The 24,329-nt window shown below is 46.8% G+C and overlaps 6 protein-coding genes across 6 annotated transcripts; 4 read left to right on the forward strand and 2 right to left on the reverse strand.

The window, feature by feature from the left end:
* Window positions 1–1,486: 1,486 nt before the first annotated feature.
* Window positions 1,487–2,071, forward strand: MYCFIDRAFT_83771 (uncharacterized protein; the record flags this gene model as incomplete). The annotated part of the gene is made up of 1 exon (XM_007932946.1): window positions 1,487–2,071. One exon carries the CDS (start codon window positions 1,487–1,489, stop codon window positions 2,069–2,071), a length of 585 nt encoding a protein of 194 aa, XP_007931137.1.
* A 1,218-nt stretch (window positions 2,072–3,289) lies between these two features.
* On the reverse strand, window positions 3,290–4,366 carry MYCFIDRAFT_83770 (uncharacterized protein; the record flags this gene model as incomplete). Its single annotated transcript, XM_007932947.1, has 1 exon — window positions 3,290–4,366. The coding sequence occupies one exon, from the start codon at window positions 4,364–4,366 to the stop codon at window positions 3,290–3,292; it is 1,077 nt and encodes a 358-aa protein (XP_007931138.1).
* A 407-nt stretch (window positions 4,367–4,773) lies between these two features.
* MYCFIDRAFT_43585 (uncharacterized protein) lies at window positions 4,774–9,371 on the forward strand (the record flags this gene model as incomplete). The annotated part of the gene is made up of 2 exons (XM_007932355.1): window positions 4,774–5,420; window positions 5,468–9,371. The coding sequence occupies 2 exons, from the start codon at window positions 4,774–4,776 to the stop codon at window positions 9,369–9,371; spliced, it is 4,551 nt and encodes a 1,516-aa protein (XP_007930546.1).
* Window positions 9,372–9,730: 359 nt separating this feature from the next.
* Window positions 9,731–11,095, forward strand: MYCFIDRAFT_190999 (uncharacterized protein; the record flags this gene model as incomplete). Its single annotated transcript, XM_007932948.1, has 2 exons — window positions 9,731–9,815; window positions 9,975–11,095. 2 exons carry the CDS (start codon window positions 9,731–9,733, stop codon window positions 11,093–11,095), a joined length of 1,206 nt encoding a protein of 401 aa, XP_007931139.1.
* A 75-nt stretch (window positions 11,096–11,170) lies between these two features.
* MYCFIDRAFT_83768 (uncharacterized protein) lies at window positions 11,171–12,088 on the reverse strand (the record flags this gene model as incomplete). The annotated part of the gene is made up of 1 exon (XM_007932949.1): window positions 11,171–12,088. One exon carries the CDS (start codon window positions 12,086–12,088, stop codon window positions 11,171–11,173), a length of 918 nt encoding a protein of 305 aa, XP_007931140.1.
* A 23-nt stretch (window positions 12,089–12,111) lies between these two features.
* On the forward strand, window positions 12,112–13,142 carry MYCFIDRAFT_178975 (uncharacterized protein; the record flags this gene model as incomplete). Its single annotated transcript, XM_007932950.1, has 8 exons — window positions 12,112–12,143; window positions 12,179–12,195; window positions 12,244–12,433; window positions 12,460–12,549; window positions 12,595–12,852; window positions 12,878–12,889; window positions 12,917–12,952; window positions 12,992–13,142. 8 exons carry the CDS (start codon window positions 12,112–12,114, stop codon window positions 13,140–13,142), a joined length of 786 nt encoding a protein of 261 aa, XP_007931141.1.
* Window positions 13,143–24,329: the final 11,187 nt, after the last annotated feature.

A 24,329-nucleotide genomic window follows, 5' to 3' on the forward strand; every position in this document is an offset into this window, starting at 1 on the left:
TTAGTAGTATTTACTATAACCGTTTCGGATATAACTTGCTATAAGTATTCTAAATAGTACTTACTGTAGGTATTTTAGATAGTACTACTTACTATAAGCGTTCTTAATAGTACTTACTATTAGCGTTCCGAATTAGACTTTCTATACGCGTTCCGGATAGTACTTACTATACGCGTTCCGGATAGTACTTACTATACGCGTTCCGGATAGGACTTAGTATATACGTTTCGGATTAGAATTACTATATAGCGTGTTCTAAATAAAACTTAGTATAAGCGTTATAGATAGTAGTACTAACTATTAGCGCTCCCGATTAGAGTTACTATACGCGTTCTAAATAGTACTTAGTATTATAAGTATTCTAAATTAGAATTCCTATAAGTATTTTAGATTAAAATTACTTTAGGCGTTTTAGATTAGACTTACTATACGCCTTATAGATAGTACTTACTATAAGCGTTCCTACTTAGAAAGAACTATATACTATAGATATTTCGAATAGTACTCGCTGTAGGTATTCCGGATAGTAATTACTATAGGCGTATTCCGGAAGTAGTTACTTTAGATATTTTAGACTATCTTACTATAAGCGTTTCTAATAGTAATCTAGCTCACCCTACCCCGCTCGTCGCCTTAGCCTTTACTTATAGCTCTTCGGCCTTTACTTGTGGCTCTTCGAGCCACATAAACACTAGTGCCTATAGTAAGAAACTTCCGTAGAAACATCCTATCATCACTACCTCACTCGATTACTTTCATTCCGAATCATTTGGCAATTTCCGAGTTGTATTAATATACCTTCAACATCAAGCTAGATAGAGGTTCATGCAAACCGGTCCATCCTACATTCGCTCAGCCCTTGGATCCCTTCCATCCAGCAGCAAACCATGCCCTCCAAACCCACCCCCAACCCCTCAGTCCCAGGCGAGGATTCGAAAGGAGCTCAAAGCTGCGAATCAGAAGTTGTTGATTGGGGCGGTTGGGTTGATTACTGAGGCTGAGCAGGCGAGGGATATTGTGAATGGGACGGAGGGCAAGATAGTGGCGAAGGCGATGAGCGAGGGCAGAGAACCGATGGCTGATGTGATCTTGGTGAATCGACAAAGAGTGGGTATTGAAGGTCGCTTGGAGACTGGGTGTGGATGTTACTTGGCTAAGTCAATTCTTGAGGGTGAGGGTTCCTGAGCTTTGAGCATGGCCACGGTGGCCGAAGGTGCGCCAAGGCATTAGACTGCACACTCGGGCTTAGCAGATGGCTATCTCAGATGCCGCTCTTGTCTTCCAGACTCGCCCCATTCCTTGCCTCTCTTTTCAAGCACGGACCTCTATCTCTTTCTTGGCACTGTTGGAGATTTCCGCTGTTTACATTTCCAGTTGTTCCAGAGACTTCTGGCATCACCACCGCAGTGATCGCTGAGTCGTCATCACCAAGGTGATGGTCCCAACCCCAATTACTGGCCAAGACGCTGACATACCTACGTCCAAGATGGCCGCCAACCCTCACTCCGCTGGAGCACGTGTTGCCGGCACATTCGAGCTGCTCGAGCAGATCCTCAGAAATGTGCTGGAGAGGCCAAATTCATCATCCAGAATCATTCGGCGCGCCCTCGTCAGCCAGCGTGTGAGCCGGGCATTTCGCGACACCATTGCCAACTCGCCACATCTTCAGAGGGAACTCTGGTTCACGATGCCCGACCCACCATTGCCGCGCCACGACCTCAACCCATTGACTTCCTGGGAACACATCAGTCTGAGCGAAGGCACGTATTTGCGCGTCAGGCCGGATGACTGGGAACAGGTTGGGCACCTGGTCATGAACCGGGTCAGATGCCTTCCAGAACTCGAGGATGCCAGCACCGCCAAGCATGGCTCCTGGCGGCGGATGTACCTCTACCAGCATGCATACAGTATCGACCGCGTAAAGTATTGCACCGATCTTTACCGGCGTGATTACAACTTCTGCCGCGTAAAGTCTTGCAGCGAACTTGAGCAGGAGAAGACTCACGAGAAGACCTTCGAGAAGAAGTTGGAGAACCCGACGCTTGGGCAGCTATTCGATGCAGTGTTTTAAAGGCTCCGCCGTGTGCCATAGCCGAGAGCATATGGGCATCTAGGGAATGCTGAGATTGTACGAAGCCCTGGGATGATCCTAAGTGGTGGTATCTGGTCGAGGATCGCGAGGAAAGCAAGCTGTTTCACTCAACTTGAGGTGAAGGATTCGATATCTGCTCGGGGAAAGATTCTTCAGGTTCCATGGTAGCCGACGGGAATTGGTAAAGTTTCCACGTGTTGACCAACACTGGTCGTCGTTCCCGCTTCTCCATTTCGCACTTGCCTGTTGCTGCAAAGAGACTCGGCCTGTTCCCGGCGAATCGTCGTGACTGCAAACTTCATCTTTTCCCTTTTAATACCAAAATCGACACGCCCGAAAACAAACACACGGTCTGTTTCACGTCGCTATGATGGGATGTTGTGATCTCTGACAAATTCGGGTATGACGAACATCAACACATCCGCCGGCGCGCGCCAACACCTTCGAACTGCTCGAACATATCTCACTCGACGTCACCGATGGAGAGGCTGCCCGACTTCTCATATACGGTATCCGTACCGTTCTGCTGAGCCAAAGTGTGAACAAGACATTCCGGGACACCATTACCAACTCGCCTCCACTTCAAAGAGAACTCTACTTCGCCCTGCCTTCCAACAAGGAAAAGTGCGGAGCGCTCCACCGCTTTCTTTCCGAACCGTCTCGATCAGCCAACGGCCCGCATTTCGAAGTCTACGTGAAACAATACGGGAAGGAGGATGCCGGCGCCGCTCTCGCCGTGGTCTTCAAATCCTTCGGGCGATTTGCAGCACGCACGGCGTTCGTGGAGTGGTCTTGGCGAAAGATGGAGTTGTGCAAAGGTGCTTGCGGAGTGATCTCTGTTGAGACGAGCAGCCGTGTGATTTGATCGAGATCCCAAAGTCGGAGAGCTTTTCGACATTGTGGAAGAATGACGACTAGCTTTCCAGCAACGGTGGTGATATCGGGCGGAGAAAGCGCGAGGGATTGCCAGATTGGTCAAGCTGATTGGGCAGAAGAAGGGAGAAGAGCAGTTGAGCGCGGAACGAGCGTTAGGAAGATGTGGGTCAAAGCAGTTGCATGGACTGGTGAGTTTTGATTTTGAGCCATTATTGGAAAGGCTCTCAAGGCCGTATTACTTGGATCATTAGTGTCGAGTGCGCGTTGAAGTAGCCGGCGAGAAGCATCGGCATCAGGAGGCAGTCCAATATTTCCAACACCTCAACCTCTATTGATCGTATTTCCACTCCCCTTAGGATTGGCTTCCACATACTCATCCCACTCCCTTGCCTTATACGTCGCCTGATCTGCAGCATCCATGTCATCCTCGTCCACCACCTTCTGCTGCCGACTTGCCTCTCCACCTCCATCAATCATACCACCTCTTCTCCTTTCTTCCTCCAGATACTCATCAATCGTCATAGTCGGCAAGCTATGGTCCGGCCTAAAAACACCCTGCCTCATCTCATCCCTTGCAAGCAGCGTAAAAGGCCTCAAAGGCTTCCCACTCTTATCAAGCAACGGACCCTTCATACCCGCCGAAAGATGTGAACGCCCATCAAGACGGTCCCTGTACCCTTTATCAAACCTCGCACGCTCCCGCTCTCGAGTGTCGCTGGGTCCCTGCCCATTCTGCGGTTGAGCAGGCGGAGGAGCTTTCGACAGAATATGCAGTTCCTGCGCGATCCCTTCCAAACTCGCAAAGCTTTGATGCGCACAATACGCAATCTCCGTCAATTGGATTTCCCGTGCTTGACTATCATCTTCCTGCACTAATCTCGGATTTTGGCGAAGAAATTCTAGCTTTTGCTTCAAGGACTTCTCTTCTTTGAATCTGCGAATTTTGGTTTCTCTTCGTAGGGCGGCGTCTGCTGTGCTGGCTGTGGAGAATGTGGTGGGTGAGTCGTGGTATTGTTCTAGGAGTTGTGCGTCGTCTTTCGAGAGGATGTCGTAGTTGTCGAGTTGTTTGAGGTAGCGTTCGTAATGTCGTTGGGCTCGTTCGAGGTTGGCTTTGCGGTGCTCGAAGCCGGTGTTGAGTTTCTGTACGAGCTCTGCTATTCGGTGGTGGAGGAGCAGGTATTGAAGGTCTGCTGTGCCGATGTCTTCGAGGGATTCGTTTGGTGAGAAGAGTGAGATTTGCTCGGCGAGCTTTATGCATTCTTCGTAGAGCTGGATGGCCGCGGTGAGGTTGTCTTGGAAGCTCGCTGAGTTTGAGTCGAAGCTGTTTTCGATGCTTGTGCGTTTCTGCTCGGCGTCGCTGTAGACTGAGCGGAGGGACCTTTGCTCGTTCTCTGCCATCTTGGGATGCTGCTGCAGGTGAAGGGTGAAGCTGATCTTACATCAGCTTGCTTCTGAAGTTGAGCTCGCCCCACGACGGAGCTCACTCCGTAGAACTACCAATCAGCACCACTTCCACTACGACCACAAACAAACGCGACAACTCCGTCGCAGCAGCAAGCAGTCGGGCTGCTGTACGACTCCACATGCGCGCGGGAGTCATCCACATGTGATGAGACGAGTCGCACATTGCTCACAGACAGCCTGAGCTGTTTGACTAACACGATAAGAACACGACCACACACTTGGACGCGTCGCCGTCGCCTTGACAGTCCGGCATCATGGGCGCGCCGAATATAGCAGATCCGCCCGAGAGCGAGCAGGCCGATGAGGATGGCTTTATGGGGTCTGGGGATGAAGACGATGGCATGCCAACCGCCGCCGGCCCCATCACCTGGAAGGAGAAACGCAGAGCACAGAAGGCCATTTTCGACACATGGATCACGAGCTCCGCCGGACAAGAAGCGCTGAAGCCCAAGAACCGCGATGGGAAGCCCAAGTCTGGTCTCGATGAAGAGCAGTCGGTGCACTCCTTACTTGCGCAGCAGCAGCGCGACACGCAGATTGTGAAGAACCCTCGCGAGTATCAGATTGAACTGTTCGAGCGTGCAAAGCAGGAGAATACCATCGCGGTCCTCGACACGGGCTCAGGCAAGACATTGATTGCAGTCTTGCTTCTTCGATGGATCATTGACCACGAGATTGAGAACCGTGCCAAGGGATCTCAAGCAAAGATCTCGTTCTTTCTGGTGGCAAGCGTGACTTTGGTATACCAGCAATTTGCAGTGCTCGAGACCAACCTTGATCACAAGGTCGCCAGACTTTGTGGAGCCGACAATACTGACAGATGGGACAAGACTCGTTGGATGAAGGAGTGCTACGAGAACAAGGCAATCGTCTGTACTGCCGAGATTCTGTTCCAAGCACTTTCCTTTGGCTACCTCACTATGAAGCAGATCAATCTCCTCATTTTCGACGAGGCGCACCATACCAAGAAGAACCATTCATACGCGAGGTACGTCAGCCTCCTATTACATCATGTTCACAGCTTACCACCCGCAGAATCATCAAGGACTTCTATCTCGAAGAAGAAGTACACGATCGACCACGTATCTTCGGCATGACCGCCAGTCCCATCGATGCCAAAATGGATGTCATCCAAGCCGCGCACGAGCTCGAGGCACTCCTTGATTCGAAAATCGCCACCACATCCGACATGAGCTTATCGAGCGCTATCAAGAAGCCCAAGGAACAAATTATGAGATATCCCTCTCTTCCCCAGGCCGGCTTCGAGACGCCGCTTTTACAAGCCGTTAGAGCCCGCTACAGCGACATGACTCAATTCACCAAAATCTTTACCCGTGCCGCCGAAGTTGCGCGACACCTGGGCTCGTGGTGTGCAGATTTCTATCTGCTTGACTGCCTTTCTGACGAGAAGTCTAAGAGATACAAGCTTGCTGCGGAGCAGAAGTTCCACGCGCGCAATGCAGGTCGAGAAGTGGCTGCCCTTGACCGTGCCTTGAAGCGCATCGATGCTGCAGTGGCCTTTGCACAAGAGCATCGAAATATCCTCGACACGGAAATCACGAGAGATCGTATCAGCTCGAAGGTCTATGAGCTCTACAGATATCTTGCTGAGCAGTTCGAGCGGCCATCGAGCAACCGCTGCATTGTGTTTGTTGACAAACGCTACACTGCCCGCCTTCTGAACAGCCTCTTTCAGCGGATCAAGTCTCCACACATGAAGTCAACATTCTTGATTGGCTCTGGTAACACCGGCCAGGACGAAGACAACTTCTCGTTTCGTCAGCAGGTTATGGTTCTACTGAAATTCCGCAAGGGTGATCTAAACTGCCTTTTCGCTACGTCCGTGGCGGAGGAGGGTCTTGATGTGCCCGACTGCAATCTCATCATCCGCTTCGACATGTACGCCACGATGATCCAGTACGTCCAATCGCGCGGTCGTGCTCGCAATCAGAATTCCAAATTCATCCATATGGTGGAGAACGGCAACTCGATACACAAGGAAACAGTGAACGAAGTGCGGTACGCTGAGCTGAGCATGAGGGCGTACTGCGACCAGCTTCCTGAGGATCGCAAGCTTCAAGGCAATTCGGATAGCATTGAAGCATTGATGGAACGAGAGAGGAATATGGAGGTCCGCGTGGATCCCGTCTCAAAGGCCAAGCTGACGTACGGCAATGCACTGAACATCCTGGCTACATTTGTATCCGCAATACCTACCGACGGTCACGAGATGCAGCATCCCACCTATGTCGTGTCTTCCCGCGGGCAGAAGTTCGTTTGCGAGGTCGTGCTGCCCGGCAACTCTCCACTTCGATCCATGATTGGCAAAGTCCACCAAAAGAAGACACTAGCGAAGCGATCAGCTGCCTTCGAGGCGGTTATCGAGTTGAGGAAGAAATCGTGGATCAACGAGAACCTTATGCCGGTATATCAGAGGAAGCTTCCTGCTATGCGAAACGCGCTACTAGCTGTGGACATGAAGAAGACCAACCAGTATGCCATGCGCATCAAACCAAAGATTTGGGCCGAACAGCGAGGCACATTGCCCGTGCAACTCTGGATCACAGTCATCGATTTCCCGGAGAAGCTTGATCGTGTTCATCAGCCTATCGCATTCTTGACGAGAACACAGATGCCGCAATTTCCTTCTTTTCCAATCTACCTTAATGACGGACGCGCGACCACCGTCAAATCCGCCGACCTAGGAGCTCCGCTACTCGTGGATCAAGAGCGGCTTAAGAAGCTGACTGCATTCACATTCCGCGTCTTCCGCGATGTGTTCAGCAAGACCTATGAAGAGGATGCGGCCAAGCTGTCGTACTGGCTCGCGCCTGCCACTCTTCTGCTGTCTACCGACCAGGCATCATCAGCCCATAACATTGACCCCATGACGGCCATCGACTGGCGTCTCCTGGAGGATGTTCTCGATAACGACGAGTACAAGTGGACTCCAAGTACGCCACACGATCGCTTTGTCGACAAGTTCATTGTGGACATGTTCGATGGGAGTCGCAAATTCTACTCCATAGGCGTCGACAGCTCGTTGCACCAAGACGATCCCATTCCAGAGCATGCTAGCAAGGGCAAAGGCAATCGAGGCGGCAGTATCATGAACTACAGCGTCAGTCTATGGAAAAAGTCTCGACAAGCAAGGGTTTGGTCCCAAAATCAGCCAGTCGTGGAAGCGGACATTGTACTTCAACGCCGCAACATGCTCGCACCACCAGAACAAAAAGAATTGGCGCCCGTCACAAAAGCTTACATTGTGCCGGAGCCGCTGCGTATCTCTGCAATCACCCCAAACGTTGCAGCTTCATGTTTCGTGTGGCCGGCGATCGCTCACCGATTCGAATCTTGTCTCATTAGTATCGAGGGGTGTGAAGCGGTCGGGGTGACATGCGGGCCAGAATTCGCATTGGCAGCCTTTACCAAGGACTCCGACAATCAAGGAGAGCACGAAGCTGAGGAGCGTGTCAACTTTCAACGCGGCATGGGCGAGAATTACGAGCGCCTCGAGTTCATCGGCGATACATTCCTCAAGACAGCGACAACAATCTCCACCTTCATCATGAACCCCAATGAGAACGAATTCGAGTTTCACGTCCGGCGTATGCTGATGCTTTGCAACAAGAATCTATACCAGACTGCACTTCAGCTTAAGCTTTACGAGTACATCCGAAGCTTGGCATTCAATCGGAGATACTGGTATCCAGAAGGATTGAAGTTGCTGGTTGGTACAGGAGTTGTCAAGGGCCAGGAAAAAGAGATGTACCACGAGCCTCGCGAAGTCGGACTTGGCGAGAAGACCATCGCGGACGTCTGCGAGGCATTGATTGGTGCCGCTTACCTGAGTCACGACAAGCCTGGAGAGGCGTGGGAGCCAGAGCATTGGCGAGACGCTGTTCGTGCTGTCACAAAGCTAGTCAAGAGTGACGATCACAAGATGCAAACCTGGCAGGATTACATCGATGCATACGACAAGCCTGCGTACCAGACAGGCGAATCAACCGCAGTACAGAAGGACCTGGCGCTGAGGGTCGAGAAGGAGCATGCGTATACTTTCACGTATCCACGCCTGCTGTACTCCGCCTTCATGCATCCTTCAGTACCGTACATGTACGAGAAAGTACCAAGCTACCAGCGTCTGGAGTTCTTGGGCGATGCCCTTCTCGACATGGCGAGCATCACCTATCTCTTCTACAAGTACCCAGACAAGGACCCGCAATGGCTTACCGAGCACAAGATGGCCATGGTCAGCAACAAGTTCCTGGGCGCACTGTGCGTCGACATCGGCTTCCACAAGCATCTGCGTCACCATCACGCCACCCTCGAGCACCAAGTTCGCGACTACGCGACCGAACTTCTTGAGGCCAAGCGCATTGCGGGTAAGGGCTGTGTTGATTACTGGACTACCGTCTCCGATCCACCAAAGTGCCTTCCGGATATTGTCGAGGCATATATTGGAGCCATGTTCATTGACTCCAACTTCGATTACAACCAGGTACAACGCTTCTTCGAAGAACACGTCAAGTGCTACTTCGGCGACATGACTATCTACGACAGCTTCGCCAACAACCATCCTTGCACGCACCTTCATAACATGCTCCAGACGACCTTCGGCTGTGTGGACTATCGGCTCATGGCTCGTGAGCTTCCTAGCGTCGACGGCATGGAGAGAAAGGATGTCGTGGCTGTGGTTATGGTTCATGACAAGATCATTGCACATTCCGCTGGCAAGTCTGGTAGATATGCGAAACTTCGCGCTGCTAACAAGGCTTTGGAGAAGCTGGACGGAAAGCTTCTTCCTGACTTTCGTGCTGAGTTCGGATGTGATTGCAGGGAGGATGAAGAGGGCAGAATTGTCCTGGCGAAGGATCTTGACAGTGTTGGAACCAACTCGAAGGAGATCACTGAGACGATGGGGAGCTGTGGTGTGTAGAGGTATGCGATTGAGAGAGCGAAGGCTTGGCCCTAGGTCGTGTCTAAGGAAATCGGCCTGGAAGTGCATCCTTTGGCCAGGAAAGACCACTTGGCATTGGACATGTCAAAGTGGACGTCAGGAACACAGGACGAGACGATACGTCTTGAAAGCGTTAACTAAATATTCCATCAATTTTTGATAGGAAGTCGAGTCGCGCAAGTCAAACCACCTTGAATGCCTCGGCTCCAACTCAGCTCGGCACTCAGAGAGCGGCACCTTCTTCATGCTAACAATGTTGGTTTTTAGTATTCGTTTTGTGACTTCGCGGCTATTACATAGACTCTGATCGTGCCTACGTGAGCCAAGTGCCATTGAAAATGGACGACTTCGATCGGAAATTACATCAAGCAACCAAGGACGGCGTACTGCCAGGCACGTGCATCTTGGCAGCAGACAAAAATGGTAGGCCAAACACTCTTGTCTCTTCAGACACCTCTACTAACTCATCTCCAGGCAAAATTCTTCACTCAATCTCCTCAGGGACCTACATCAACAGCTCAATATGGCAATCCCAACTCCCCTCAGAAGGCACCTCAGTCCAAACCAAGCCACTATCCGAAGAACCACAAGTCACAAAGCCCTTCGGTCCAGATACAGTCTGCTGGATCGCATCCATGACAAAACTCCTAACAACAATCTGCGTAATTAAATGCGTCGAAGATAAACTCTTAAATCTCGACGACAACGTCTCCGAAACCTACCTTCCAGAATTCAAAGACATCCAGGTATTAGAACGCATGGAAGAGGACTCAAATGGCGAATCAAAACCTATTCTCCGCCCAGCAAAAGGCAAAATCACTCTACGCTCCCTCTTGACGCATTCCAGTGGGATTTCCTACGAGTTTATGCATGCGAGACTCTTCGCTTGGAGGCAATGGCATAATCAAGATTTGAAAAAACGAGGGATTGAGAAGAGCCATGAAGACCGCACGGAAGTCTCTCACGCTTATCGCGTCCCTTTAGTTTTCGATCCGGAAACGAGTTGGACGTATGGGTATGGAATCGACTGGGCAGGTGTAGCGGTCGAACGCGCGACGAAATCTCCGCTCGAGGAATTCATGAGGCAGAAGATTTTCTACCCACTCGACCTGAACGATACGACATTCGAGCCCGCGAATCATCCTCATCTGACCTCTCGCATCGCGGGTATGATCGTCCGAGACGAAGAGGGAAACCTCGTCCCACAAACCCAAACATCTGCGACTTCCCCCATCGGCGGAGTTCGACATGCTGGTGGAGGTGGTTTGGCTTCTACCCCATCCGATTACATCAAAATCCTCGTCTCCCTTCTCCGAAACGATTCCCTCCTCCTCCGTCCCTCAACCGTCGATCACATGTTCACCCCGCAACTCAAGAATCCCGCACATTTGCAGAAAATGCATGCGAATCCTGAGGCGTTTGGGTTGGCGGGGAATATTCCGGTCGAGACGAAAGTGGATTTCGGGTTGGGGGGCATTTTGAATTTGGAGGGGATGGGGAATTGTGGGAGGAAAGAGGGAGGGATGCAGTGGGGTGGGTATCCGAATTTGTTTTGGTGGATTAATCGAACGGAAGGGATTTGTGGGTGTTATTTTACGCAGTTGGTTCCGCCTGGGGATCCACAGGCTTTTGGCATGTATGTTGAGTTTGAGAAGGCGGTTAATGAGACGTTTGGGCGGAATGGGAGTGGGGCGAAGTTGTAGCGTTCGATCAGTGGGTTTGTCATGAGAGAGATTTTTTGGTGAGCTGGTTCTATCGTGAATGCACGTGCGGTCGAGCTAAACGAATAGCTCCTTGTTCTCCGAGACCCAGTGCTCGAATGTTTCTGCTTCCTGCCCAGTATACTTCCTCACATTTCCCAAGCCTTCTTCGTAGCGTGTACGAGGGGCTTGTTCGGCTTTGTTGTCGCCCAACCGTTTGATCATGTAATTGATGACGGGCATAGGCACTCCAGCGGCTTTGAATTGCTCGGTAGCTTCCTCAGGTGTGGATCCCGAGACTTTGACATTTTTACCAATGACTTTGGCAATTACCTCTGCCATCTCTTTCTGAGAAAGTGGTTTCGGTCCGTATAAGTAGACCTTGCGCTGGTCATACTGTACGCCCTTTGCAAGAATAATCCCACTGACTCGACCCATATCTCCTGGTGTAATGCAATCCATCGCGAAGTTGGGACCATATAGCTTGACCTCGCCGGTCTTTACTTGGGGTGACCATCGTAGAACGTTGGTCGCGAAGCCACCGGGTCGAATGGCTACGTAGTTCGCTTCCCCAAAGACTTGATCGAGAGAGACCTCGACTGTGGCGTGAATATACGGTATGACCTCTTCTGGTGGAATTTCTTCTTTTGGCTCGCTGATTGTAAAGCTGCTGAGGAAGACCACGAACTCGACTCCGCCACTCTTCATTGCTTCCAAGGTCGATTTCATGGCGTCTTTGGAGCCATGTGCTGCGTAGATGAATGCATGTTTTGCTCCAGTCTTCTCGATTGCGGCTTTCACGGTTTCTGGCTTTGTCAGATCGGCTTGCACTCTGGTATAGCCGCCAGCTTTCTCGTCCTCAGAGCTGAGACCTGGGATGGTTTTGGAAGGATCTCGCATGGCAAGAGCGACTTCAGCTCCATTCTCCTTTGCTGTGCGGGCTGCGACTGAGGCGATGTTGCCAGTAGGTCCAAATACGATTGCTTTGACTGCCATTGTGGTCGTTTGCTTGTAGGTTGATGTTGGACGAAGAGAAACGGCCCAGGATGTCGTCTTGATATATGGCTCTGAAAGATGATGCCTGAGGTTACGGGATCCACGGAGTTAGGACACACCGACTATGCAGTACCTACGTAGGTGTGATCACTCAGCTACCAGCCACTTAGGCCGGCCTACATTGATGATTCCAGCAGATGGACGATTGATCCGGGCATGCTGTACGCAAGCGGCGTCTGCCTACGATGCCCCGACTGCTGGATCGCGACGTCCCGTACTTACCGTACCCCTGGCCAAGAATTCTAGCAAGAGCAGGACATGTAGAATACCAGCGCGCGAGCTAAGGTAGAGTAGAGTTTTCACAGGAGCAGGATCCACCATTCTGCGAGGGCAGGCAGGAAATGGTCATCGTTGTTCGAATTCAAGTCGTGGCTTGAGAAGCAGGGCAGGCCGGAGATGGGGTGAAAAAGTAGGGACAATAGCCGGGCATGTGATGGCTACACAAGGGTACATCCGGAGCGGCTGTCCGTCCATATCAGTCTCTCCGATCGAGTAGCCTTGAGTGGTGGTAGATCGAAGGATCGTACTATTCCGAGTGCAAGTCTCGTGCCTGCGGTGAAGCATCTGCCTCTTGTCAAAATTTCAGGTCCGAGCTCCTCTCTTGGAATCGCTGATATTTCGCGAACTCCAGCATGGCATATCTCTGCAAGACCGAGCTTCTCAAGGAATACAACATATACCCATCCATCGCCACAGATCGATTTGTGGGCAAAATCAAGAACAAGACAGCGGTCATTACAGGTGCGAGTGCTGGAATCCGAAAATCAGCCGCGCTTGTAAGTATTCGCTGCAGCCGGTGCTAATGTTGCCCGTATAGCACGGAGAAAACATGAAGATGCTCAGGACTCAAGGCCTAGCAGTTTTGAGTTATCCTCGCAATCCTCGCCATGCTTCATCTTTCGGGAAGTCGATAAACTTCCAAATACGGGTAAATACTCAAATGGGACACATTGGCATAGTAATTACTCGAATGGTAAACCTCTTACTGGGATAGGACACATTGGCATAGTAATTACTCGGATAGTAAGCATTAGCATACTAATTACTCGGATCGGATTTCTGTATCCGCAGTATATACTAGCAAATATAGAAAATCCCCTATTACTACTACTTAGTTATAGAGTTATAGTTTTCTTATAAGTCCGGGATAACTATAGTTAAACACTATTTCCCTATTTCTGTATTATATATATGTTGTAAACAGTTGTATAGAATATAGAAATGCGGCAGTAATCTACTATAGTTAGAGTCCTAAACCTCCTTTACCTTTACTCTTAACCTTTTATAAACTCCTAGCTTGTTTCTGCATTTCTGTATTATATATATATTATATAGAATACAGAAATACGGCTACAATTAGAGTCCCTCCTAGACCTTTACTCTTAACCTTTTAAAAACTCCTAGCTTGTTTCTATATTTCTATATTCTATATATATTGTATAGAATACAGAAATGCAGAAATAAACCTTTAGACTTCTTCTTAGAGGCTTCTGCCGTACCTCCTAGGCTAGCATTACGAGTTTACTATCCTAGCGGATTGCTATCCTAGCGGATTGCTATCCTAGCAGATTGCTATCCTAGCGGATTGCTATCCTAGCGGATTGCGGCAGCTATATTCGTATCGGCATTAAAAGTATAATGCCTAATATCGCTAATATAGCGGATTATATTAACTACGAAAAAATAACTTCTTCTCGCAACGATATTATTTATAGATTAAACCTACAATTAATATATAGTACAAACCTTACATCGCTGCTATTATTAACTACTACGCTAACGTTATACTATAGGAGGCATATATATATATAAGAATTAATAGCTAATATCTAATAGCGAAGCGAGCCTATTACTATACTAATAGGTAAAGAAGAGAGTATAGTCTCTTCTTTAGCTTCGCTATAAAGGTAAATATACTTCGCCTAGCGCATTTAAACACTATATAACTAACGGCCTACTCCCTATCCCGATTAACCTAAGGTAGTGTCGCGCTTCCTTGAACTGATTTATTAGTCTAAAAGTCCTTATAATATAGCGTCGTAAGAGCTCCATTTCGAGATACTTATATCGAATTAGGAGGTCTAATATTGTCGGACCTAGGTAACCCTACTTCGGCTAAAGTACTATATTGTTGCAACTTACCCCTTACTAGAAACTAGAGATTAGTATATGCCTAGCCTCTAACTATAATCGAGTTTCTATAGCCTTCTATAATCTTAGTTTCTAGGTGTTAGAAGGTTAGTGTTTTGCTCTAGCCTTGCCTTTTTTTTTTGCTTAGTTATTCTATTCTATTGCTTAGTATCCTACTCTTCTACTATTCTTTCTATTTTATCTAGTCGGTAGCGGTAGTTAGCTATAAAGAAGCGGCGGTAGTTAGCTATAAAGCGGCAGTAGTTAGCTATCGGAGGCAGCGGTAGTTAGCTATAAAGAAGTAGTAGTAGTTAGCTATCGGAGGCAGCGGTAGTTAGCTATAAAGAAGGCGGCGGTAGTTAGCTATCGGAGGTAGCAGTAGTTAGCTATAAAGAAGGCGGCGGAGGTTAGCTATAAAGAAGCGGCGGAGGTTAGCTATTAAAGGACGGAAACTAACACTACTACTACTACTTATAGCAATAGTATAGGCTACCGAGGGTAACATAACCTATAGCAATATAGGCAGCTATGTTTAGCAAGCCCTACAATATAGGCATTATAGAAGTGTAACATAAACAATATACTATACGAGGTTAGTAATCTGTCTACTCTATAGAAGGAGGCCTCTTATATAGGCTTAAAACTAGCCTATAGGTATAGGGCCGGTTACTAGCTAATATCCCTCCCTTTCTTCGTATCTGACTAGACACGCTTTATATTACGCGCTTAAAACAAACATGTATGCATCTTTAGCGTTCTTAGCTAAGGCTATTTTCAGAACTTCGCAATAATACCCCTAGGGTAGCATTAATCCTAGATACTATAATTATGCAAAAACAACTTCCTAAGCAATACTATATAGACCTACTATTGCTTTAACGCGCCGTAATCCTTACTAGCAATAACCTTATCTGCTAGTCGGCTCTCGAAATCTCCTCCGTATACGTTAAAGCTGTTAGTACTAAAGTACTATCCCTCGTAGAAAGCTTAATTAACGAGGAGGTTAGCAGCCTTTTCCGTCGTAGCATTCTCCTAATTATATAGATATTCCTTAAGTCCCTCGTTATTAAGCTAGAGGATCTGTTTAACTTCGTTCTAAACAACGTAACTTAACTAAGGAATCCTACTAACTAGGGCGTCGGAGATGCAGCCGAGGCCTTCGACTAAGATCGCCGTAGAGAAAGCAAATAGTACGAAGGAGTTAGAGGCCGGGAGGGCGGTTAGATTGCGGTACGCTTTAGCAACCTAGGAGACTATTAAGTTCTCGTAACCCTTAACCTTAGTGCTATTAATAACGCGAGAGTAGCCTAGGTTAATTAATATACAGTTACTCTTAGTCTTTAGATTACTATATAGCAGGTATAGCATCTAGATAGAGACCTCGCACTCCTTTAGAGGGTTAAGGATCTACTCCGCCTTACGCCCCTTACTATTAGGCTAACTATCGAATATATAGTCGAGGTCGTCGTCGGTAAGGTGCTTGTTAGTAAGCTTGCCGATCTTGCTTAGTAGGACTAGGCTACGAGCCTTAAGCTTCTTAACCTAGTTCGCAAAGACCTCGGGCTAATACATGCCTTCGATAATAGTAGAGCAGCTAGTCTTATCCTTAGATATAAGGCAGACCTTAATACGTAGGTAACTAGCACCCTCGCCTGCTACGAGCTTAACTATATCTTATCCGAGACGAGCAGACTCCTTAGATAGACAGTTTTTATAAGTACCGCTAACCTTAAAGAACTTAGTAGGCTTAGGAACAGAGATAAGCTCGTATACGTAATTAGGTCGAAGGGCGACAGCTAAGAGCTGTAGGGCAGGGTACTAGCGGACGATTTAGTTGCTTATACTATAAGTTTAAAGGGTATTACGGCCTTCCTACTTAGACTTAGGCATCGTACGTATATACTAAAGGTACATTTCAAACTCCTCCTATATTAGGTCGATAAGGAAAGGAAGATATACTCTACGAGGCTCTTATAACTAGCTAAAGACTTAAGGGAAGATAGTATTGCTAGTCTAGCGAAAGCGGTCGAAGGAAGTACTTTAGCTAAGGATACTAGTAACGAACTTACTCTAGCGATCCGTCGGCGTAAGGGCGCGAGTAATAGTACTAGTAGGGTTGAACGCGTAGAGTCCTAGAGATATCGGGGCGGCAATAGGGCGTCTAGGAAACTAGTTAGCATAGGCCTAATTAGCCTTAAAGGCAGCGAAGGCATCTTAATTAGCGATATTACGTCTAATCTTTAATAGGCGGCTAATAAGGACACTCGTCTTAGTACTAGTATAGAGACTATAGACCTTAGCAGCCTTCTTAATATAGTTAGCATATATAGTAAACCGCTCTTTACCTAGCTTACTAAGGTCGTCGAGCTATTAATAGATAGATAGGGCAGTAGGAGCTTTACCTATATCGGCTTTAGGAACTATATCGATATTAGTAATAAGGTACGTAATAGAGTCGCCCTTATAAGAACTATAGATGTTCTTAGTTAATAGGATCGGCGAGAGGCCTCTATCTCTACGCTCGCTAAAGGAGCCTTCGGAGGAGACATCTTCTAGTAGTATATCTAGTATATTAATATCCGAATTACTATAGTTAGTACTATAGTTAGTACTATAGTCGGTACTAGAAGGAGTGCTATACTTCTTGCTAGCCTTACGGAGGGCCTAGCGAGTATATAATGCCTTCTTACGCGCTGCTTCGGCCTTAGCGCGCTCGTCTTAAACTTCTTAAAGGACCTTATAGTTGCGGGTCGAGCGACGATCTTTAGCCTATATCTCTATAGCGAGCGTAAGACTAGCAGCCGTATCGGCCTCGGTTTCTAGGCGAAGAGCCTTACGTTTAAGGACATTAACGATAGGAGCCTCTTAACCTTTAACAATAAAGCCTACACTATTAATACGATAGCCCTTCTCTTTTAGTAGATCCTTAGTTATCTATATACTAAGATCTACCTAGACGATTGCATCGTAGTGCTTCTTCTAGTAGGCTATCGTAAAGTCGTTAAGTGTAAAGGACAAGTTAAGTAACTGCTTGCCTACCTTCTTGCTAGCGGTAGAAACGCGATAGATTATAGTGCGGGAGAGGTACTCGGCGCCTTAACGACGGACCTTATACTTATTAACGAACGAAGAGACCTACTTAGTATGCTCTTATCTACCGTAGGCGAAGTTAATAAGGCTCTTAGGAAGACTACTTAGTCCTCCCTAATATTCGAAGGCCTAGTCGAGGGTCTTAAAGCGCAAGCGAATCTAGGTGCTAGCTGTCTCGAGGCTATAGACGATAGGAAAGGCTTGTTCGATATCTATATCGTTAAGGACCTCGCGCTTAAAGATACGCTTACCGATAGACTAACATAAGTTGTTTATACCGTACGCAACTAAGATAGTAGCCTTCTTAATATTCCTATTAATAATACGTAGTAGGGTGCGAGCGTTCTAGATCTTCTCTTAAGGGTCTTTAAGGGCGGTAACGATCTAGAAGCAGTGCTTAAGGCTAGTTGTAGCAGCTAAGGCGCTATCGGAGGGGGCTTCGATCGGGACTAGTACGCCTAGGTTTAGGGCTAGTAGGTTGCTGCTACTACTAGTACCTAGCGGATTTAGGGCGCCGGAAGACATCTTAGCCGACCGGAGCGGAAAGGAGTTAGTAACGAGTTTGCAAAAACGTTCGTAGCTTATTAATAATAATTAAAGGGTTTAGATAGAAGGAGGGGGAGAGGGTAGGCGGTAGTAAGTCGGTTAGCGTTTAAGTAGAAGAAAGAGCTTAGAAAGCTCGCCTTAAATAGGGTGCAAAGGTAGCGTAGTCCGTATATTCCGGTAAAGCAAACGGATAACGACTATATATAGACCCTAAAAAGTAAAGCTATATACGAGACTCCTTTATTAGTAGGGCAGGCTAAAGTTTAACAATCGATCTAGCTAATTGCTAGTAGCGACTACGCGCCTTTATTAACCTCTAGCTTTCGTAGATTCCCGCGCACTCGAAATGTAACTAGTTAGTTCGAGTACCTAGTAGTAATCTATAGTAGTAAGGCTAGCGGGACTAATAATACCCCCGGGGTAGTATTAGCTTTTCTCTAGAAATGCTCGGTAACTAGGAGTAAATCGCCTAGGCCTAGCGCAGCTTATATTAGCCTATAGCACTATCGTTATAGATACAATATTACCTTTTATAGCAGTAGGTATATAAACGTAGCCCGTGCGTTCTTCTTTCTCCTAGACACTAAGCTTAGCGGCCTAAGGTCCCTATTCTTAGAGGCTATAGGCCTAGGTTGCTACGTCTATCTAAGAGCTAGAAAGGGAGAGGGATCCTCCCTTTCTTAGTGTCCTACGTAGCTAATACTAACTAGGGCAGGAACAATCTTCTCTAGCGGAGTATCTTATTATCGTTATTACCTAAGGGCGGTTGCTAGAGACTAGGAAACTAGAGGGAAGTAGTCCTAGAAGGGCGGGAGGTTAGGTTCGGCTAGCTTCCGAATGCTACCCCCGGGGTATTATTCGGAAGTCATTCCTCGTATAGTTCTTTCTAAGGAAAAACAAAAAGAGTAAAGCTATAGCAACATCTATCGAAGGCAAAAGAGCAAAATAACCGATAAAGTAAAAGTAAAAGAGGGTAATAACCGAGAGCATTAATATTAGTAGGAATAGGTAGTAAAGACTAAAGCTATAGAGCGGCACTATATTAATAGCGCGGAGAATAGTTAATAGAGGCAAGGAAAGTAACTATAAGAAAATAGGTATATAGCAACGTATAGAACACCCTCTACTAATCGCTATAGTAGAAAGTAGAACTAAACCGTGCCTTTCTTAGAATAGGGCAGAGCGTTTACTATTAACTAGGCTACGCACGGATAGTATATATACCGAGCCGGCAACCGAGTATATCCGTACGAGCGACCGAGCTTTTCCGCGTATATACTAAGTAGGCTTTGCGCTAGCGAGACAGTACCGCAGTATACGTAATAACATTACATAATTGTTATATAGGCTTGCTAAGGCATAATAGGAGACTTTACTTGCTTAGGTTCTTACAATTATCTCCTTCCCCTAGTATAGCTATCCTAGCTATAGGGCAATATAGTAAATTATACTATTTCTTATACTCTACGCTGCACTTGCGCGTCTTATACGTACCTATCGCTAGGCTATAGTTGCTAGGTACGTTATAATTTGCCTCGTAGTTGCTTGTTTGTTTATAGATTCAAAGCGCGGCTACTTCTAGTACTAACTAGAGGTTGCCTAAATTTCTAAGAATGCGGTAGCTACGCGAGAACGCAAGCTATCCGAAAGCGAGGCGAGTATTTAAAGCATTTAAAGCCTACTTAAAAACTTCTTCTTTTTCTAAGCGCTCCGAATACTATACGCCTACGCCCCGCCTACTTGTATCCCGCGCCCTCCTAGCATTACTTAAAGATTTTTCTTTTTTAAACATCTATCTAAAAAACATTACTAGTATATCTACTCCTTCGCGTGCCTTAGGTAAGCGCGCCGCAGGCGTACCGCCCTCGACATCTACTACGCCTACCTAGCGCCTACTAAAAGTCCTAGAGGGCTACACTCGTTGCTTTAGGTATATAACGGCTAACGGTACGTTTTCTCGCCCCTTACTACGCGTACGCGCTTCGTAACTAACTCGCTTTAGATAACCTGTCTAAGCTCTACGTAGGCGGCAATATAGACTCTACTACTAAGTGCAACTGTAATCGCTACCGTAGTAGCTATTACACCTATACTCCTATTACGGTACGCGCGCTCGTAGCGCTACTAGCGCGCATTCGCGCTATACGCGCTACGTGCGACCTTTATAATCTAGACGGCTACGACTCTATCGAGGAGTCTAACGAGGCCTTAGAGGCACTCTAGGCTAACCTAGACGCCGTCGTCGCACGTAGGTTTCTTATATACTCCGCTTACGCTTCGTATACTAACCTCGTTATTAGTTATCCTATCTACGCTCGACGCCTTCTATATTAATAAAAATAAGGTAACCCTAGGCGGTAAAGCCCTAGCTCGTAAGGGGGCCGCTAGCGGGTCCCTTACGGATATTAACTTACTTAGTGCCCTCGAGTATATCGGTACTAACTTAGCCGGCTTAGTAGAGATCGGTCGTTAGGTATAGTTTTTCCTATAGCCTCGTCTTACTTACGCTTCGTATACTAACTGCACTAGAACCTCGCCTAGCGCGTCGGCGCTAAGGCCGTCGCTACTATCGATGCCGCTATAGGTATCGAGGCCGAGGAGGATAAGGAGGAGTCTAAGGATAAGTAGAGTAGACGGCTCGCCGTCGGCGCGCCTACGCGGCGCCTTCTTTATATATACTAGGCTAATAGGCCTTTTTTAGTAGCGAAACGAGTACGTATCTACTATTTTTCTTAAGTTTCATTTTCTTTTGTTTTAATTACTGCCTACGCTTGCGCTTCGCTTAAGCTTCGAACTCGTCTAACGCTATAGAATCTTTAATATAAATAGCTAGCTCCTAAGTGTTGTATTCTTTAGGCTAACCTCGCTACTTAATAAGGTAGTACGCCTTCCGCTTTTTTATCTTCTTAGCTACGATTGTTTCTACCTACTACTCGTTACCTTTAGCGATAGGTATGCTTATCTTATGCTCCTCGCTATCGCGCCTATACTAAGGCTCGAGGAAAGAAATATAGAAAACATTGTAGATCTTCGTGCTTAACGGTAGTGCTAGGCGGTACGCCTACGCTCCGACTGCGTCGATAATATAAAAAGGCCCTATATACTTCGGGCTAAGTTTCTTCTTTAGGATATCTAAGCTAATGTTCTTTGTCGATAGCAAGACTAGGTCGCCTATACTATATATCTTAGTAGTGTAGTATATATTATATTGCTTAGCCTAGTATTCTACTACTTTCTACTAGCGTTCCGTAAGCGTCTTATATACTTTCTATAGTCGCTCCGTAGCGTCGATAGCTACTAGTGCCCTTCCCTTAGTTAGCTCGTCCCGAGCTAGTAGCTTATTTACGCTCGGTATTAAATTAGGGTTAAAGCCGTAGAGCATCTTAAAGGGGCTTATACGCAACGTAGGATAAACGCTATTATTATAGGCAAACTCCGCCTAAGGCAACAATTTAGCCTAATTATCCTAGTTCTCGGAGTAATAGCATCGTAGGTATTGCTCGAGGGTCTAATTCGCGCGTTCGGTTTGCCCGTCGGTCTAAGGGTAGAAGGCTATACTAAGCCTACGCTTTATATACGCTTCGAAGCAGAAGTCGCTCTAAAACTAGCTAGTAAAAAGCGATCTACGATCGCTAATAATGCCTAATAGTACTCCGAAACGCCTAATTACCTCCCTTTAAAGGATATCCGCGAGTTCTACTACTATATACTTCTTCGTCGTTAGGATAAAGAGGCTTATCTTCGTATAGCGGTCGACTATTACGAGGATCGTAGTATATACGTAGGTACCGAGCTTGCTCGGCGGGAGATCGGTAATAAAGTCTATCGTTAATTCTTACTAAGGTCGGGTCGGTATAGGTAGAGCAGCGAGCTCGCTATATAGGCGATAGCGCTTCGCCTTCGACCGTTAATAAATTCTATAGGTGCGGATATAGGCCGTAATATCCTCGGCTATCTTCGGCTAGAAGTACTTTCGGCGTATTAGGTCTATAGTCTTAGCTATACTAAAGTATCTAGCTAAAGGGTCGTCGTAGTATATACGTATTAGCTACGTACGTAATGCGTAGTCCTTAGGGATATATAGCGCATTACCGTAGTAAATAAGGTTACTACGACGAGAATAGCTAGGCGGGAGGTTAGAACTACTTAACGAGGCTAAGCTACCCGACGGTAAGCTTGTCTCGTATAAGCCTCCTCCTCTCGCTTACTCTAACTATTATAGAGTACGTACGAAACTAAGGATTATATTAGGCGTCTTATAGTAGGGCCCGTTATTCCTAACGATAATAGCCGCTACTCTTACGGGACTGCTAATAAAACTCTTGCGTTCCGCTAGCGCTATACTAGCGTCTCGCATCCCTATATATATAATAGAGATGCGTTTTACAATCGGCTCGATATCCTCGGGCAGATTTAACTATAGAGCTAGTTTCGACTATAATATAGGAAGAAGGTTGTTTACCGCCTACGACTCGCTCTCGTAGTCGCTACGTCGTAAAGGCGCATCGGCTAGGTTTCGCTTACTAGCCCGATATTTAATAGTAAAGTTAAAAGGTATAAGAAAGGTTGCCTATCTTGCCTGCCTTTTAACGAGCTACTTTATCTTTATAAAGCCTTTAAGATTAGCGTAGTCGACAACTACGTAGGTCGTATACTAAGCGCCGTCGAGGTATAGGCGCTAATACTTAAAAGACTCGACAACCGCTAGGAGCTCCTAGTTATAGGTCTTATAATTTGTCTCGGCTAGGACTATTTTTCGTAACTAGAAGGCAATAGGGTGCCAATTCCTATCTTCGCTCTATTATAACATAATTCCTACTAAGGCAAACGTAGAGGCATCGGTTTCGATACGTAGGGGCTTCGTAGGATTATAGTATCGCAATATCGAGGCCGAGCTAAAGGCAGCCTTTAGCTAGCGGAACGCTTGCTCCTTGCTTTCGCCCTACGGGACCTGCCCTAGCTTTCGGCTATTTACGGCTCCTTTCGATAGGGCGGTTAGTAGTATAACGATCCGGGAGTAATTAGGGATAAACCTCCGGTAGAAGTTATAGAATCCGAGGAAGGATTAAACCTCCTTTAGCGTTAATAGGCGAGGCTACTCGGTAATAGCGTTTACCCTACGCTAATCTATCGATACGCCTTCGGTACTAACGATAAACCCGAGGAATTCGACTTCTTTCTTCTAGAAGGAACATTTCTTTCTATTCGTATATAAGGCGAACTTCCGGAGCCGTATAAGGATAGCGCGTACGTCTCGTACGTAGTCCTCTCGCGTTTTGCTATAGATAAGAATATCGTTAAGGTAGACGATATAGCAAATGTTAATAAGGCTAGCTAATGCCCTATTAATGTATCCTTAGAACGTAGCAGAGGCATTAGTAAGCCTAAAAGGCATTACCTTATACTCGAAGTGCCCGTACCGCGTACGGAACGCAGTCTTCTACTCGTCGCCTCGCTTAATATAGATACGGTAATATATATCCTAAAGGTCTAAGGATATATACTATTCGACGTCCTTAAGCCTATTAAGCGTTTCGCTAATAAGAGGTAGGGAGTAACGATTTTTAATAGTAATCTCGTTTAGCCCCCTATAATCGACGTAGAGTCTTAGACTACTATCCTTCTTTAGTACGAATAGGATCGGCGTACCCGCCTCGCTTATACTAAGCTAGATCTAATCGTTGTCTAAGGCTAAGCTTAGGTAATTACGAAGGTCGCTAAGCTCTCTTCCTAAAGAATAGTAGAGAGGTTTATATAGCGGCTTCGTTCCGGGGATTAGGTTAATCGTATACTCTACGTCTTCGGGGAGCTTACGTCGCGCTTTAGGCGTTATAGTAAAGACGTCTTCGAAGTCTTTAAATTCTTCTAGCAAGGAGGAACCTTTAGCGATGTCGCGGAGCTAGCGAACGCTAATCGTATATATGTATAGGGCGTTACGCATATCCTTCTAGAATTCCTATAGTTCCCGTACGCGTATCGAACGCGCTACGGCTTCGTTCCTATAGGTCTAGGTATCCGTCGAGCTATCGACGATTACCTTTTAATCGCGCCTCTAAGGCCTGCTAAGAATAATATTAGGGAGGGGCATCTCGAAAGCGTAGAATACTCCGGTAGTAATACGTTCTTAGCCTATAGAGTCGGCGATCCGTAAGCGTAGATAATACGCTCCGTAGTAGTATCCTCGGTCGCCCTAGAAACTGTCGGCACTAGGTAGCACGGTATTAACAATCCGCTAAGGCTAGTATCGTAGAACGAATTCTTAAGATACTATATTAATATTAGTAGTATTATCTAATAAGCATTCGACGGACACTTCCCCTTCTTATATAACGATTACTCCGCGTACGCGTCCTATAGGTACTACTACTACTAAGCTACTTAGTTAAGATTCCGCACCTATCCCTAGCTCTTAGGA

Source organism: Pseudocercospora fijiensis, assembly GCF_000340215.1.
Source record: "Pseudocercospora fijiensis CIRAD86 unplaced genomic scaffold MYCFIscaffold_9, whole genome shotgun sequence".
NCBI classification, from domain to species: domain Eukaryota; kingdom Fungi; phylum Ascomycota; class Dothideomycetes; order Mycosphaerellales; family Mycosphaerellaceae; genus Pseudocercospora; species Pseudocercospora fijiensis.